The sequence below is a fragment of the Ixodes scapularis genome, unplaced genomic scaffold (genome assembly GCF_016920785.2).
Source record: "Ixodes scapularis isolate PalLabHiFi unplaced genomic scaffold, ASM1692078v2 PGA_scaffold12__126_contigs__length_90152505, whole genome shotgun sequence".
Lineage (NCBI taxonomy): Eukaryota > Metazoa > Arthropoda > Arachnida > Ixodida > Ixodidae > Ixodes > Ixodes scapularis.
The window spans coordinates 89,983,514-89,997,829 of NW_024609838.1; the positions used below are offsets into that span (position 1 = coordinate 89,983,514).

General features: G+C 46.0%; 1 protein-coding gene across 1 annotated transcript in view; it reads right to left on the reverse strand.

Annotated features, from left to right (window-relative positions):
* The window catches only part of LOC8032199 (protein AATF), a 45,790-nt gene extending 31,649 nt beyond the window's left edge, over positions 1-14,141 (reverse strand). The window contains exons 1-5 of the mRNA XM_042289168.1: positions 13,955-14,141; positions 13,727-13,888; positions 8,403-8,685; positions 7,979-8,064; positions 3,116-3,262 (exon numbers count right to left, since the gene is read on the reverse strand). Coding sequence (XP_042145102.1) covers positions 3,116-3,262; positions 7,979-8,064; positions 8,403-8,685; positions 13,727-13,888; positions 13,955-14,033 — 757 coding nt within the window. The 5' untranslated portion in view covers positions 14,034-14,141. The remainder of the gene's footprint in view (positions 1-3,115; positions 3,263-7,978; positions 8,065-8,402; positions 8,686-13,726; positions 13,889-13,954) is intronic.
* Positions 14,142-14,316: the final 175 nt, after the last annotated feature.

A 14,316-nucleotide genomic window follows, 5' to 3' on the forward strand; every position in this document is an offset into this window, starting at 1 on the left:
ATGAGCGGAACATACACAACTGCAAAAGAATCCTACGGCGAACAGTTCCCGTACGCCGCATGTCGTCTGCTACCGGGAAGGAGAAAAAAAAAAACACACACGTGACTTCCGCCATTCGCTCTCTTCTCTCCACTTCTCCGACCTCCGTTGGGTTTCGGTTTCGGTTTCGAGCAGTTGCGTCTTTTGGCTTTATTAAAAAAATACGCTACTCTGTTGCAAAATATTAATTGGGTAGTCCTCCGACACCATAATAAAGCGCCTGGCAAAAAATTAAAAAAAAATTTTGGGGGGTGTCAGTGTCCCTTTAAAGAGAAGCTGAAGAGGCTCTTGATATCAAACGAGTTAGAGGTGAATTCTAGCATATTTTTGTCCCACGAGCATTTGATCCAAACATATCAATAGACGCAAGAAAGACCGAAAAACCAACTGCCAGGTGTGACGTGATACCCAGCTGTTTCAACTGCCTCGCCCTTGCCACTCCTTAGGGAGCATGCGGAAGGTGCGGAAATAATGAGATCTCCGTATAATGTCACGATTCTCTCCACCCACTGAACGTGCCGGGAAGGAGGGGCTTCGGCGCTATTTTGAAAGTGATGTTGGGACTACTTGGTGGATCAATCTGAAATACAATTTTGATATTCGTTACCCTGGAGGGAAAATGAAGACAATTTAAGTGTTTTTTTTTTTTTTTAAATACAGAACCACTTCAGTTTACCTTTAATAAAGTCAAAACTTGAATCCACACCGTCGTCGAATGTATCTCATTGATCCACTCGAAGCAGCTAAAGTCGTGCTACCAAATTTGTTAATTCTGTGTATTCATATATTATTAGAATATTGTCCCGGAAGGCTAAATCCGAGTTAGTGATTCTTTCTTGCCGTTGCCGCATCACCACCCTCTGCTTCTTTCTCAAGATTTTTACTCTCTTTCTCCCCTCAGTAGCTCCCCCTTTATATTTCCCCCCGCACATATCTCTCAGCACACCGGTCATCCACTAAATGTTGCACACCCACACACTACTCTCACCATTACTCTGAGGTCCCCGTTCTTTCCTCATGCAGCTCCGGACTAGAACGGCCTTTCCCACAGTATCGCTGCCATCGTCCACGCATCTACCTATTTTTTTTTGGAAAATGTAACCCTTCACATTCCACCCTGAAGACTCAACACATCCACGTTCGATTGTTCTGTAACCCTACGCCTTGTGTAACGCCCCCTGAAAAGGGTCCTAAACCCTTTGACGGTCGAGTTTTTTTTTTCTGCAAAAAATGTTTCAGAGTGGTTGGGTTTTGTTTCCAAAGAAATGTTATAAAGAAAGGGTCAATGCGGACGTTTTTTTCTTAATTATCGGCGGGAGCCCGTAATTTGCTTGCAACCTGTTCAGGTTTAGGAGCATCAAAGGGAAATATAGAAGGCAGGGTTACCACCTTCCTTCCATTTGGTTTCATTTTGGCGCATCAGCTTCCGCGACATAGCGCAGGTTTCAGATGCTAAATAGGAGGTACTTTATAGAGCTTTTCCATAATATGGTAAGCTCTCATCCTTCGAGTACAATTCGAAGAAGCGGTAAAAGTCGAAATCTGGACAGCCAGCGGTCCAATTTCCACTACCACCAGAGCAGCTGACATGCGAAGCGGCCATTTTGTGTGCACCCAGTATGCTGAGCGTATAATTTCAAAAGTATAAATGGCCCCAGAAAAGCGAAACACCGTGCCGATATAAGGACTATAAAACAAATACCGTATTTAGTCGAGTAATAGCCGCACTGTTTATGAAGAAAACCTGAGGGTTCGCTTTTCCGCGGAGCACGCGGATTGCCAATCACCACGATCGACAGCATGATTCCTGCGGTGTACAGGACAGAGATGACGTCGCGAAGATAGCACCTGCGAACATTGCATTTATACGGAGGATTGTGCTCTCAATCTAGTTATTCACTATGTTATTTATGCAAAACAGGATGATTGGCTGTATATGTGCTTTGCGGGAAAGTAGACGCAAGGACCTTGTTCATAAATAGTGTGGCTATTGCTCGAGTAAATACGGTAGCAACATCTTCTGCAGTGTGCGCGGTATTGCGTTTAGGCAAGCACTTTGAAATGCGCATTCATCGCCTAGATGTACGGCGACGACCATCAATCGGATTAAGGCAATTACCGTATTTATTCGAATATAGGTCGACCTTTTTTTTTTCGGAAATGTTGTCAAAAATTAAGGGTCGACCTATAATCGTGACCAAAGAATTTCAACCTAACTCGCAACCAAAATTTGAAACCCTACCGAGCGTATGGAGCTATCAATCACCTAGCTGGCGTCCCGGTAGAGCCGCGCGGCTTCTTGTTTCAAAAAGCTTTTGATGCACAAAAACAACCGAACAGCAGCAGCCGACAGCCCGTGGCCGCCGACTACGGCTCTCGCGCACATACCTCGGGCGTCGAGTTTCGCCATCACGCCTGTAGCGTTCCCCTCGCTGGGCAAGGGGTAGGCGAGGGAGAGGAACGCGATGCGCCACGCACTTTGCACTTTGCCCTCCTATGCGCTCCATTCCTCTCTTCCTCGCAAACGCGCAAACAAAAAAAAAAAAAAAAAAAAAAAAAAAAAGGAGGTACTTTAGTTTGTTTTCTTCGGCCGGTCGCGTGTTGCTCACGAGGCTGGCAGCGTTGAACTTGCTCGCGTCTTTGTGTTTGATCTTTCGTCGCTCGCCCGTCTCCACCTTCTTTCGTTTCTTCTTGTCGTCATTCCTTTTACAACGCTGTCAGTGAAGTATTGTTGCCAATTTGCGAGGATGTCAACCAAGCTGACGAAGCTTTTTTGACATCGCCCTGTGATTTAGCTGAGAGTCCTGTAAATAAAGGTTTGTTTCTTTTGCCCTAACTTTCCCCTGTTCCTTAAAAAAAAAAAAAAGAAAGGTCGACCTATATTTGAATTATTTTTTTTTATTCTCGGTGGGCTCAATAAATAGGGGTCGACCTATTTTCGTGGTCGACCTATTTTCGGGTAAATACGGTAAGTGGAAGTGAAATGACGACCCTCGTAGATATTACACACTTTAAATATTTCCACAGAAATTTCAGCATCCCTTTAACACTTGCGTGGCAGTTAGAGCATCCTCACCGAGCCTGAGGAGGTTGGCGTTCTTCTTGTCCCCTTGCAGGGCGGCCGACTTGAAGTCCGGGTACCGGGAGTGCCTTGGAAACCGGTTGGCCAGCAACAGCAGCTTCTGCAGCTGGATCCTCAGCTCCACGATGCTGTCCCACACAACTGTCGACAGAACAATCCAAGCGTCAGACGTGGGTGGCTAACGTAGGTTTACCATAAACAAGCGGCAGCCGTATTTGAATCGATCAAAACATCACATGCAGAATCATGATGCACAAGAAACGGAGAGGTTTCGATTACGTTTTCTCACTGACACACTTTGAATTACAGCGGAACCCACTTATAACGATGATGAGAAAACCCGTAATTTAAATCGTTATAACCGATCATCGTTGTATCTGGACTAGAAACTTATCATTTCCAGTCTAGAAACTGATCGTTATAAGCAGTACATTGTTATATGTGGTATCACTATAAGTGGCCAGCTACACTGTATCATGGGACGACACGTGTCGAATTGTGTCGCGTAACATCATGCAACGTTCGTCGCGTGACATTACCGTGTCAAATCGTGGTGTCACAGCACATAGCACTGTCCTGTGACATCACGTTACAAACAGACATGACACCCAACATTACCATATTTTCTGGACCACAGTCTACAGACCATACATGTTTAAAAGTAAACACATTATGCTGTGCAGACTGCCATATGAGAATTTGATTTTTTAGATGGTTCATTATGACAAGAAGTGACAAACTTTTTGAATTGGAGAGTATCTTAACGATGATTTACATACAACATGAGCTTCCTTGTGAGCTAATAAAGCGGACATTTGTCAAGGTGTGCCGTGCACAATAATATTTTTGTGCAAACTAGGCACTTGGTTGGGTATATACACCGGGTGTAAACTATCTAAGGAAAAACTTTTTTATTTCAGCCAAAATTTGCCCCTGCACCAGGTCCAGGCAAAAGTCCAGAGAATTTGGTACTATGGTCATTAACAGGGGAAGAATGGCAGGGCATCTCTTTCTCACGTCCCATGTTCAGCCAGCGATCGTTGTGTTCCCACGTGGTTGTTGAACACTGTTTTGTCACGAGACAGCACTACTTCACACCGCGACTCATGTGACTTGACACACATGACACGGACAAACCCGAAACCTGAGTTCGCTTTCGTCAGAATGCCCAATTATATATTACTTAACTCGCAAACTGGGACAGCTTCGTAGCATGCCGACCCCACGGTACACTAGTGACTTAACGAGCGCTCGAAAACGCTCGGTAAACGCTTTTGGCACGTATGGCCACCACATTTGTTGTTCACGTGCAACAATTGAAGTGTTCGAATGGCTATTCCTCCACCAACATGAGGCACGATATGTAGCGTCGAATCGTGGGATACTAGAAAGATGTATGCTCCTGCAGCTTGTACGCACATACATAAGGGACAAAATCCAGATGTCTGTTCAGCACATTCGGTTGATGTTACAGTGCCCCGATACCTTAAAGGATACTGAACCGAAATGGGGAGCTCACAAAACAAGGCTGGAGTGACAGGCGGGATGCTGCAAAACCCAAAAACATCACTCGTACGGCGATATCTCTAACGGATGGCCGTATTTTTGGAAAAGAAGTTTCCGATTGAACACGGCTGACGAGGCTGACAAGACGCGTGATGTCACAAGTCTCACGCCCCTCCTCTTCACTTCATTGCCTCGAGCAAGCTGGTGAACCAAAGCGAGGAAGAGAAAAGCGAGTCCGCTTCCCCCTCATTCTCAACTGTGCCAGGAGGATTGCAAGGTCCTCGCTTGATTGCGCCTTTCCTTTTCCAAAAATAGGACCATCCGTTCGAGATATTGACGTATGAGTGATATTTTGGAATTTGCAGCGTCCCATTCAATGCTTCTGCGGTAATATTTTGCAAAATCCAAGTTTCGGTTCAGCATCTCTTTAAAGCCACTTCCGGACAGACTCGATTGTAGGCCAACCTTTTATGAACCTGTTTTCCTATAGATTGTGCGGTAAGTCCACCACTGCCATCTACACAAGGATCAAACTGCATGAGGAAACTGAGATACTACCTAACGATTACACCTAAAAACTTAATTTGCACCACATTGCATGTGTGGTGTGCACTAGCAGGAGCTCCCGATATGTCACGAGCTTGTGCTAATGCATAGCACGCGCTAGTGGTATGTCATACTTAGAATGCCTCAATGCCTTTCTGCTTAGAGTGATGCCATCGTTTGTAGTACTCAATGCCGACAGCACGCGCTCACAGGGAAAATACAAAGAAAACGCAGGAAACAAAATGTCGCTGTAGCACAGTCAGCGCCACGAGCGCGTGCAGGGACACGCTCTTTCACGCGCTTGAGAACAAAATATAAAAATAAGCGTACGGAACAAAATGGCCAGATGTCATTACCCCAAGCAAAGCGCACATGAAGGCACCCTAGTCATACTCATCATTCGAACCTACTCAGTGCCAATGTAATCTCTACAGCATTGTTGGCTAGGCTCCTTTTATAGATAGCCATGACTGGTGCTCAACGTGCTTTGCAACAAAGAAGTTACATGAGCCTTCCTTGTAAAAAGTGTCACTTCGATCGAGTAAATCTGCCGTGTTAAGGAGGCACTAAAGTGGTTTCTGAGACCGCCTATTTATGATCTTAACTCAATCTACGAGCCCCAAGACTGATAAGCGTCCGATTTCCCTATTAAAAACGGGATCCAAGATCGCGGCACGCCCATTTTTCTGCGATTCAGCTCAAGAAACAGGGAACGCCATTGGACATGCAATAGCCAATTACGAGCAATAATTTCCCACACGCGAATCACACGCATTCGAAAATCAGTCCGCTGTTGGTAGGCCCACTAAAGGCGTTGGAAGCGATCACCCACCATTGGCTGTCGCATGTCTGACGGTGCACTCCAGTCTCTGCACCAAATCGCCAAAAAACAGGCTCGTCACAATCTTTGATCTCGTCTTCAAAGGGGAAATCAAATGCATATCCAACTAATCTTAGGTTTCTTGCTTAGAGCCCGTAGACTGTATAGTGATCCTAAATAGAAGATCACAGAAACCCTTTTAGTGGCCCTTTAAGGTTAAAGAAAGCTGTTGTTGCGTTGTCACGCATGTGTGACAACCAAGGTCGCAGAGAGCGGAAGCGTCATCTTTTAAACTACTTTTTTGTCTGTCTGGTTTATTTTCTAGCAGCGGCGAATCCTATAAAAAGAATGTCGTGCCGCCGCATATCGCTCTTTTTTCTTCGGACAATAACTCTGCCTTGGAATTAAAGCTGTTTTGCCTTATTCCTGGACTTTCTCTCTCTCACTGCGGCCCGCTTGGACAAACTCAACACCGTGGGACTGAACATTTTCTACAAGGGCCATGCCTTGTCTAAAAAGAAGGCTTGACAAATTGATTGGGAAATGCAAGAGCAGCGAACCTTTAGTCTTACCAGAAACCAATTGTGGCACAAACTACTCTACGCTGCAAGAACCATATGCACTTACTCAAACAACAGACACACCACATGCTAACAAGGCCTTGGTGTCTGTTTTCCAACAGATCGCACAGATACCCAATCAGAGTGATCTACAAATGATATGAGAGAGGTCACATTCTTGTGCAAAAAATGTTACTTTCACCAACACTGAACATGATGTTTCACATCCAGATGCCAGCAAAGGTTCTCCAGTCAAAACCTTTCTGGGCATCACCGTTTGCTCTGCTAATCAGGTACGTTTTAAAAGGCGAGCTCTCCGCATGCTCTTTTCTGGCAACAATTCACTGTTTACGAAACCTCCTGCCTTGCTAAAAAGCGATTAACTGAAATGATACGTGAAAGTAAACAGGACATGTGAAAAGGCACAGAAGCGAGAAACAAATCCTGGCTGAGTATACCCTCGAACCACAACTAGTGGTATCCTTCGTTTAGGGTTACAACATTCCTTGCATCGATTGAGCCAGCCTGAATAAATATAACCATGCACAGCCTGAATAAATTTGAACATGCACACCAAGGGAACATTGGAACACGCATGAACTACTACAGTGTAGTAATGTGTTTGAATCTTCGTGTCGTGTACGTGTTTAAACTTGCTCAAGCTGGCACAACTGGTGACCGCAAACCAAATGGTTCAGTACAAGCCCTTCAGTCTTTCCTATAGCTGAATAGACATCCGGAAATATGCAGTGCATTTCATCGTCTTTTCGATGCACTACCCGCGAATAGAAGGAACGTTGGTTTAGCAACTTGCATCTTCAGAACACGAAGAAAGCAGGAAGACAACTGACAGGGTACAGTGGCTAGCGATACAAGCTAGAATGCGCAAACGGCGACCAGCCTGTAGAGACTACGCAGTCTAGCAGGCGGCGAGCGGAAGGTCAGGACGCCAGTGGAGGTGTTTAAATGCGTCTACTCACCCACCGCAGGCGACTACCTCCCCACCCCCGACGCAAGTGCGGTAGCCATGCGACCGAGTGGGTTGTTCTTCCTGGTTGCCGTTTGCGCATTCTAACTCGTATCGCTAGCCACCGCACATATCGGCATTCTGATCTGTTTGCTCTGTTTTCTTTGTGTTTCGGAACTCGCAGTGACTAGAGAGAAGAAACTGCATTGCTTCCAGGATGTACGGTGTGTACAAGTCGGCCCGTGCGTAGGTCGGAATGGCCCCACAATTTCCTACGTCGCGCGGTGCAATGTGCGACTGAAGAGGAGCCTTGTGGAGTTTTAAGAAAAAGCCCATTGCCATACAGTAAATAGGAATTACCAGACGGTTGAAAAGCAAGGCCACCTTAAGCGTCCAGACACATCTAAAATGGCCGGACATAAGCTCAAAAGAAGCGGTACGGAAAAGAAGACACTTACGGAGCTGAGAACGAACAGCCTTTCCTTTCTGCACCTCCCCGCTGACATCGACGGTGGAAAACTTCTGAACCATGTCGTCATCCAAACTGCAACGTGAAAATGAAGTGTTAACAGAAAAAAAAATGCGGTGTAAATCAAATAGTGCAGTGTCATTCCTAGCTTTGATACTGTTAATGGGAAACTAAAGGACAGGCAATTCCAAAGTTAAAAATCCCTGCCTCACAAACATATTACACAAAAAATGAACTAGTTATGTCGATGGCTTCGCAAGAGCTCTGCAATACCACCCATGCTTCGTTTTGCCTTAGCATGGAATAACCGCAGTCTGGTCTGCAGAGGACATAAGAGCAAGTTTCTTGCATTTCCATGCCTTGCTTGCATAAACCAAAAAAAGTAAAAGGTGAACAAAAAACAAAGGATTCACCTTTGGTTGTCAGCAGTCCCAAGCTGAACGTCGTCATTGGCGTCCATTTGGCTCTCGTCTTCGTCGTCGTCGCTGGCTGCGTCTTCGTCGCCTTCTTCATCCGCTTTCCCGGAATTGCTGTCGTCGGCTGATTCCTCACTTTCGCCGTGTTCGTCTCCAGACTTAGTGTTGACCCCACTGGATTTGTCTTCGTCATCGCTGATCACTTCAACGGCATCACTTTCGTCGTTATCTGTTATCTCCACGACGTCTTCCTCATCAGCTCCATTGGACAAATAGTCATCTGTAAAAGTGTTTAAAAAAAAACGAAACAAATGGGACACTTGTACAATCCAGTCTGCACAAGGTGAAACCCCACACATAGTAGCAACTACACCCTAAAAGCAAATGCTAGCACATCTAGTTTTCTTAAAGGGGCGGTGCAACCATTTTTTTACTTTGCGCAGATACCACTTAGAACAAATCCCTGGTGTTAATGGCCTATGAAACATGCGTTCGTCTTTCACCCCACGCAATAGAAGTTGCAGAAAAACTAAAAGAAAAATTAGCAGCGTTCACCCCATCAACTCGCAGCCGGAACAAGCGGCCACGTGATATGGGGCTGATTATAGGCCACCAATGTTGATCATAGCCATGCACTGGGGTTGGCAAAGCACGAAACAAGCGCTGAGTTCCGGACGTTGTTATGGTTCGGTTATTGTTGTCGATGCAGCGATTGGACACGGGCCACTATCCGAATGCTTGTCGAGCTATCAATTATCATGAGCCCAAATCGAGTGCTCACGTAACGCTCGGGTCCAATCTATGAGCTACAATGTGCAGCTGCAATGATGCACCTATGTGAATTAAGTGTTCATTACTGCCTGTGAAGGCAGGTGACTACCATCGAAGACTCGCAAGTACGAGAAAATAAAATACCAGACAGAAGCACACAAAAATGTGACGGTACTCGATATCCGCCACCTACGCTCTGATTGGCTTGAGGGGGCCATAGTTGCTTCCCCTTTGCTGAGTTACGGTGAAACAAAGTACTTATAGCTCCTGTGGCCTGGCTGTGGGACCTGGCCTGGCACAAAGAGGTTGACACAAGACACCAAAAATCACTCCTTTCTCCCACTATTGTAGCAGAGGCAGTCGTAACACGGAATGTGATGCAGCATAAAGCTAGATGCGATCGCAGTGACGTCATTTTTGGCACTGCGGCAACTCCGGAAAAAAAAAAAAGATACCCGAACGAAGACGACGAAAGAGTTGCACTGCACTGTAACTTTCTTGCAAATGTTACTTAAAAAACGCACAAAAGCAACAAAATAAATATGAGTGCACACAAAAGTTTTGTGCTTGCATGTTTAGTACAAACTATGAGTAGAGTCCGTTGCTAGCGTCGCTCTATCCTTGATCACGTGATGTGACCTGCAGGAGAAACTCGGATCCACCAGAGGAAGACAATCATCCTGCACTTACCAACCTTACTAGACTAGCTTAGTTATGGAACTCCAGGGGAGGAAGGTACCCCAAGTCACCCCCTTCTGTCCAACTACCGTTCTTTGGAGTGCCATCTAGATTTTCGTTTCAAAACTGCATGTTCCATATGCTGTCTTGAAGCATAGCATCCAGATGATGTTCGACCAAACACTATGGGATAGGGTATGGTAAAGCACTATCCAGATGCTATACTTCAAAACACATGTATTCCATAAAATACACCGCAGTTACCATAGCAGCTGTCCTAGAAACGGTGGTGCGTCGAACGTTGGAAGGCAGGCTGTGAAGGAGAGGGGGGGGCCGCTCGTGGAACCACTTTCTATGGACACTTCCGTAACTGAGCTAACCTAGTAACAATATCACTTGCGTTTTTTTGTTTTGGCACTAGAGTGAGAGTTGCAAACCATTAGGTGTCAGTCACATAACATATTCTGAGCTAAAAAAGTGCTTCGAATTACGTTGCAATACATGGCATTCCCAAGGTAAACATGAACAACCAATGGCAGAACTTTCTGTTGCCGAGATAACTTCCGTCTGACCAGCTTCTTGCGTATGTTTCAATGAGCAAGAAGCGCATCTTTTAAGTTTCTCTCAACGGAAAATCAGAAAAGGTACGTCGAGAACCGGGCATAAGATAGATTGGTGTGTGTATTGGGACCATAAGGCGCCGAGAGAAAGCACCGCATCTCGTTTAATTTGGCCTCCGCGGCAAAAGTTAAGTGGCCCTACCTGACGGGTTAGTTGAAACTTGTATACACGCGAGGCATTCAATGAAGTTGGACGCCCACAAATCAACCGAGGCACGTAATTCTCTCGTTTTTTTTGTGCACGGGAGAGCGTGTGTTAGAGTATTATGGCTTTGTCAACTGCACGGCATCGCCGTGAGTGTTCGAGCTGGCCAAAGCGAAACTATGTTACACCTGTTGGACGTAGTTGAAGGAGGGTGCGAGGGATTGCGCCACTTGTGCTCGATCAGTCCCGGGAAAAAGCGAGCGGTGTGTTTTCGACGACGAGTAGAGATATCGTCATTGGGACAACGTCGGCCTACCGCAGCAAACTTGTGAATGAAGTTCACGTAAATACAGTTGCAGACGCGGACACCAAAAGGCTATTTTAGATTCTAGAACCCAGGCAATAAGGTAAGAAAACTAGTTTTGCGTGCGACTAAAGTGTTCCAATCACGCGACACTCCTCAAGACATATTGCATTTGTTCAAACTGTTCCGTTTGGGCAGACAATACTTGGGTAGTAATTGAATTACTGTGATTGAATTACTTTATTTGTATTTAATCACCTTCAGTCAGAAGGAATTGTAATATCATTACTTTCTAGCGTCTCTGCTTAGAAAATTTCAGGCAAAATTACAATTACTTTTGCAAGACTTTGCGGCAACGACGGAACCTCTCTGAAAGCCTCAGCGTCGCATAACGGGCCTAGCGCTTGGTGACACGCTCACACAAACACACAATAAAATAGCATAGCGTTGTTTGTTGTTCTGTTGCTTATGCCCGTGTCCCACTAGAGCGACGGACCGTGACACACAACAACGAGCAACAAATGACACCCGACAGACAGCCTGTTTGTAGGAGTCCGCCGTCCCACCTGAAGGATGCTACGCAGAACACGGGGACAAGGACACTTGTTTCCTAGTGAGACTGAAGTTGTCAACAAAACGCTTCAAAATTGTACATAGACAGAGTCTGGCGACGCGGTTTTCATGTTTCGCATTTTGGGCAAAAAAACGCGCAGACAAACACAGTGAGAGTGGGGACGATTACTTTATTTCTTAATTAAAGCTTCCGCTACTCTTCATTTGCTGTTGGTGACTTTCCGTAAACCGTCGCGACAGTCGACACCATACTTTTTCCGAACTAGAATTCTCGAATCGTTCATTATTTGGGTTGTTCGAGGAAATTGAGGTGAGTGCCACAGAATTTCACACCGATTTCTAGGATGTTTATATCCAAATGACCGAGGGCAGGCGTTTTTTTCTTTTTTTTTGGGGGGGGGGGGGGATTTTTGCACTGCGGACAACGCTACACGACGCCGTTGATGTAGGCTCCAAGGAGGATTGTCTCTCAGCCCACAGTGTAAGCAACAAGACAACAAACCATGCGACACTATTTATGTCGTGCTTTTGTCTGAGTGCGTGTCTGTGTGCGAGTGTTCCACCAAGAGCTAGGCCACTTGTGCGAGCACTGAGGCTTTCAGAGAGGTTAGCAAAGTTTTGCAAAAGTAATTGTAATTGTGCCTGAAATTTTGCAATACCTGACGCTAAAAAGTTTTATAAATTACAATTACAATTCCTTTTAGCCAAAAGTAATTATTCACAATTACGAATTACAAAGAAAATATTTAAATTACAGTAATTGAACTACTACCCAAATATGCAATGTATACACAGACTCAGCTCTGTTACGTCACGGCGCAATGGTGGTGCGTCGCGTGCACTTCCAGCCTGGAGCTGTCGGTGGAAGTCACCATGCGGGACGTGCTTTTCTGTGCTGTCTTGGAAGAAACCAGACAAAAAACTGCCTTCTCAACAAAACGCCGCGGCTGGGGCTGTACCAAAAAAGTCGGGAAAGGTTTAAAAGTTAGTTTCCATGTTTCTTCCACCTGCTCAGTTCGTCCAAGAGCGTGGACAGGGGCCGTGAAGAAGGAAAACCAGACGCCGCCGGACCACAATTGCTTATGCGGGAAGCACTCTGGGTTGAATTCACGGATACTTGTGGTCGTCAGATTTATTTGTTTTGTTCCAACTTGAATGTGGGAAAACCACCAAGTTATACGGACCACCTGCGGACTGCATTCAGTGTGCCTTCAAGTTCAAACGGCCGCCTGATCGTTTGATCTGTTGTCTGCTTTTTCATACGTTTCTGCTCGTTGTCATCTGCTCGTTCGAACGACAGTGGTCCAAAAGACCACATGCGGATGAAGTAAGTACAGACCTCAAAAGACTTTTAAATTTGAAGGTTGGTTAGGGTAAGTAGGCTCGGTTTAAACAGCAGATACAAGGAGATGTTCATAATTGTTACCAGTGGCTATCACCGACTTGTTATGCCTGATTCACTTGGTCTGATTCTGCGATTCTTAATATCGAAGTCACCCATCTCGGCAATGGTTCGCGCTTTTGCAGCCCTAGCGACATCATGACTGAAAATAGCGAGCAGAATTCTTTGAATCAGGCTTTAGCGTCCATTATGCAGTGTCCACGCAGAATGAATCACCACATGTCACATTATTCACGCGAAGTTTAGCAGTGCAACGAGCCTCGTGAATTTCGCTGAGGCTGCTAAAGTAGTCAGATATTGCCAGGAAGACGTAGAATCGACCATTCCAACTCGAAAAAGAGCACGGGGACTCACACCGACGCCAACAACATCACATTCCAATGGTTTGTTTACGGACGACGGCGAGCTTCTTGTCCACCCTCCATCGCGCATGCGCGGCGCCGGTGGCGTCTGCTAGGGGCGCTCCGGTTTGTTTGTAAACATTAGTTGGTCTGTGCAATTTAACTACTCACCATTCCAGTGTTCACAAAAATCCCAGTGCACACATACTAGATTACATCCCAGCACGCGCCAAACGCAGGAACACTGAAAATGGCACCAGTCAGAAGTCTTTTTCTGGAACAGAACGGCAGGGCGACGACGAGCCACACGCGCGTCGCCTCTCAGCATGCCTCGACTGCGCGTGCAGGCTCAAGGCTCATGAGACACCTAAGCGTCGCCGAAGCTAGGAAGCTCGCGCTAGAGGCGGGATAACTGCAACTCTTCCCTGCTGTCTTCTCAGTGACTTTGATCAGCGCTGTTTAGCACGAAAGCGAAGAAAGGGCTTACCGTCAGAGCCGGAACTATCCTTGTCTAGGTCCTTCCTCGATACTCTCTTTCCTGCGTATTTTTCGTCGGTAAGAGGCAACGGCTGTCGCCGCAGAAGTTTCTTTTGCACCGGAACTTCTTCGTAGTCATTCCCGTAGCTCTCAACAACCTTGGCTTTAGTATCTACAAAGAGAACACAGAAAACAGCATGCTTACAAGCGTCAAGCGCATTGTGGCGAGATGTCTTACCTTCGTGAACGTCATCCTCGGGATCTGCGAGAGCGGGAGCTGTGTTCACCAAGTCGTTTAACTCCTTAATTAACGACATCGTCAAAGGCGTAGAGCACCTGAGTTCGGATTTACGATACAAACACTTATATTCAAGACGCCGCTATCAGGAACACGAACTCCATATTTTCCACGACCTCTCTAATACTCTAATACGGCGCGGCCATCTTGAAATACAGATGTCGATTGTGCTTCCAGAATTCAGTGATGCCAACTATTTTTGGCGAAAAACCCAACGAGGTAGAGGGGCTTAGAGTGATAAACCGGAAGTTCGGAAGTGGCACCCCCCCGGTTGCCGCCATATTTTACGCAAATGTGACCAC